This window comes from Olea europaea, unplaced genomic scaffold (genome assembly GCF_002742605.1).
Source record: "Olea europaea var. sylvestris unplaced genomic scaffold, O_europaea_v1 scaffold17579, whole genome shotgun sequence".
NCBI classification, from domain to species: domain Eukaryota; kingdom Viridiplantae; phylum Streptophyta; class Magnoliopsida; order Lamiales; family Oleaceae; genus Olea; species Olea europaea.
Genome location: NW_019235301.1, coordinates 1 through 2,247, shown reverse-complemented (window position 1 = coordinate 2,247; position 2,247 = coordinate 1). Strand labels below are relative to the sequence as shown.

The 2,247-nt window shown below is 37.0% G+C and overlaps 1 protein-coding gene across 1 annotated transcript; it reads right to left on the bottom strand.

Moving 5' to 3' along the window:
- Positions 1–1,026: 1,026 nt before the first annotated feature.
- On the bottom strand, positions 1,027–2,217 carry LOC111378020 (zinc finger MYM-type protein 1-like). The gene is made up of 2 exons (XM_023001183.1): positions 1,932–2,217; positions 1,027–1,808 (listed from the first exon to the last, which is right to left on the bottom strand). The coding sequence occupies exons 1-2, from the start codon at positions 2,215–2,217 to the stop codon at positions 1,027–1,029; spliced, it is 1,068 nt and encodes a 355-aa protein (XP_022856951.1).
- Positions 2,218–2,247: the final 30 nt, after the last annotated feature.

The window sequence follows — 2,247 nt, the reverse complement described above, 5'->3', positions numbered from 1 at the left end:
GAAAGACCACATCTCTGGAAATGAAAAAGGTTTTGGAAGATATGTCATATAGCTTATAGCCAGGGGCATAGCCGACAAACACATATGGTTTGGCTCTTGGGTGAAACTTGGACCTATGAGAGGGTAATGTTGAAGCAAAACACAGGGACCCAAAAACTCTCAGATTTGTGTAATCTACTGGTAGGTCGTAAAGAAGAGAAAATGGTGTTTTATTATTCAAAATGGGAGAGGGTGTTCGATTTATAAGGAAGGTGGGTGTAAGAACACACTCTCCCCAGAATTGAATTGGGACTTGTGATTGAAAATACAATGACCTAGCCACATTTAGGAGGTGTTGGTGTTGCCTTTCTACCACTGAATTTTGTTCAGGTCTGTCAACACATGAAAATTGATGGATAACTCCCTTTGAAGCAAAGAAATCCACAAATTTTAGTTCTGGTGCATTATCAGATCTAAAGGTTTTAATTATCTTCTGGAATTGTGCTTCAACCATCTTGAAAAACTTAGGAATAATGAACTCAACGTCTGATTTTTTGCTTCATGAGATATATCCATGTGAACCGTGTGCAATCATATACCAAAGTGAGAAAATATCTGTGGCCTGCATGAGTTGGGGCATGATATGGTCCCTAAGTATCGCAGTGAACAAGGTCAAATGCATTTTAGGATAGATGGTTATTTGACACAAATGATAATCTTCTTTGCTTTCCTAAGGGGCAGATGTTGTAGGGAATAGGGACGGAGCCAAGATTTATGTTCAGTGCGGGCATCATTTTTCGACGCCGAACTTCGAGGTTTTGGTCATAGATTTAATGATGATAAAAAATTAAAACAATATTACAACGACACTAAAAACGACATAATTTATATATTAAACTTGTTCCTTGCGAGTTTTCATATTTTGATATCGTCGTACAATAACTTCATTATCGAGTTTCAAAAATATATCTCTCTCTACATAAACAATAGTGCTATCATTCATCCACTGATCACCCATCCGATTGCGCAATCTATTCTTTACGATGTTTATTGCAGAAAAACTCTCTCCACAGTAGCGGTAGCAACCGGTAAAATCAATGCTAAAGTCAAAAGTCTGTAAACCAATGGATATACCTTATCTTTCTTTGTCAAAACCAACTTCTCCGCAAGATCACCAAGGCCATTCAACCCTTCAAACTCTTTGTTAGAGCGCATGTCCAAAATATAAGTCTCAAGTTGATCGCTAAGTACAATGCCATCTTCTGTAGAGAAATCTAATGGATAAAGCTCAGCAAGTCTAATTAAGCTTTTCTTGTCAAAAGAAGAAAATGAATCTTGTGGGCATAAACAAGCTACACAAAGAAGTAACTCTGTATTTACCTCCGAGAAACAATCATTCAATTCTAGAATAAATTCGATGACAGAGTAGAACAAATCTACTCGATAATGATGTAAATTTGTAATTTCTGGAGAATTACGCTGAGGGCAACCACGAATTGCAAGGCATACAAACATATCATCCATGTTGGGTACATGAATGTAATGTTGTTGACAAAAAGAACACACTTCTTCAAAAAAGGAGACCCACCCTTCGTCTCTCATTATTTGGAGTAGTCGTTTGCACAATCTCACCAATTGCATTGCATTCACAATATCTTGATCTTTTCTTTGCAATGCCTTTGACAGTTCATTTGACATCCCCAACACACTTTTCATCAACTGTAGATTAAATACAAAATCAAATCTTTGTATCAACTCCAATAAATTTGTTGCATCAGATCTTTGATCACAAGAACAAGATTTATCTTCAACAATCATTGCAAGTACATCTTAAATAGAGGAGAACATGGCAAGCAAGCTGACCAAAGAATTATAATGTGAACTCCATCGTGTATCACCAGAGCGCTGAAGGGTCGTTTATTGATTAAGTCCCCGTCCACTTAAAATCTCACCTTTTTCCAATGCCTCAACAATAAAGTCTAATTGTTTTTCTCGAAGAAGATCACAACGCTTGGAAGATGCTCCAACAGTATTTATCACGTTCCCAACCACACGAAAGAAATTAGTAATAGGGATGTTCTTCTTTGCCACAGCCACAAGCGCAAGTTGGAGTTGATGAGCAAAACAGTGAATGTAAAAGGCACATGGACTCTCCTTCAAAATGAGTGTTTTTAGATCATTAAAGTTACCTTGCATATTACTTGCTCCATCATAACCTTGTCCTCTCAATCTAGACATACTCAAGTTATATCTAGAAAATACCTTATC

Excerpts from the sequence above, each read along its gene's own strand:
- LOC111378020 (XM_023001183.1), bottom strand. The coding sequence starts at position 2,217 with ATGTCTAGATTGAGAGGACAAGGTTATGATGGAGCAAGTAATATGCAA. Across the intron at positions 1,809-1,931 it reads TGTTGAGGCATTGGAAAAAG|ATGTACTTGCAATGATTGTT; the intron begins GTGAGATTTTAA and ends CCTCTATTTAAG.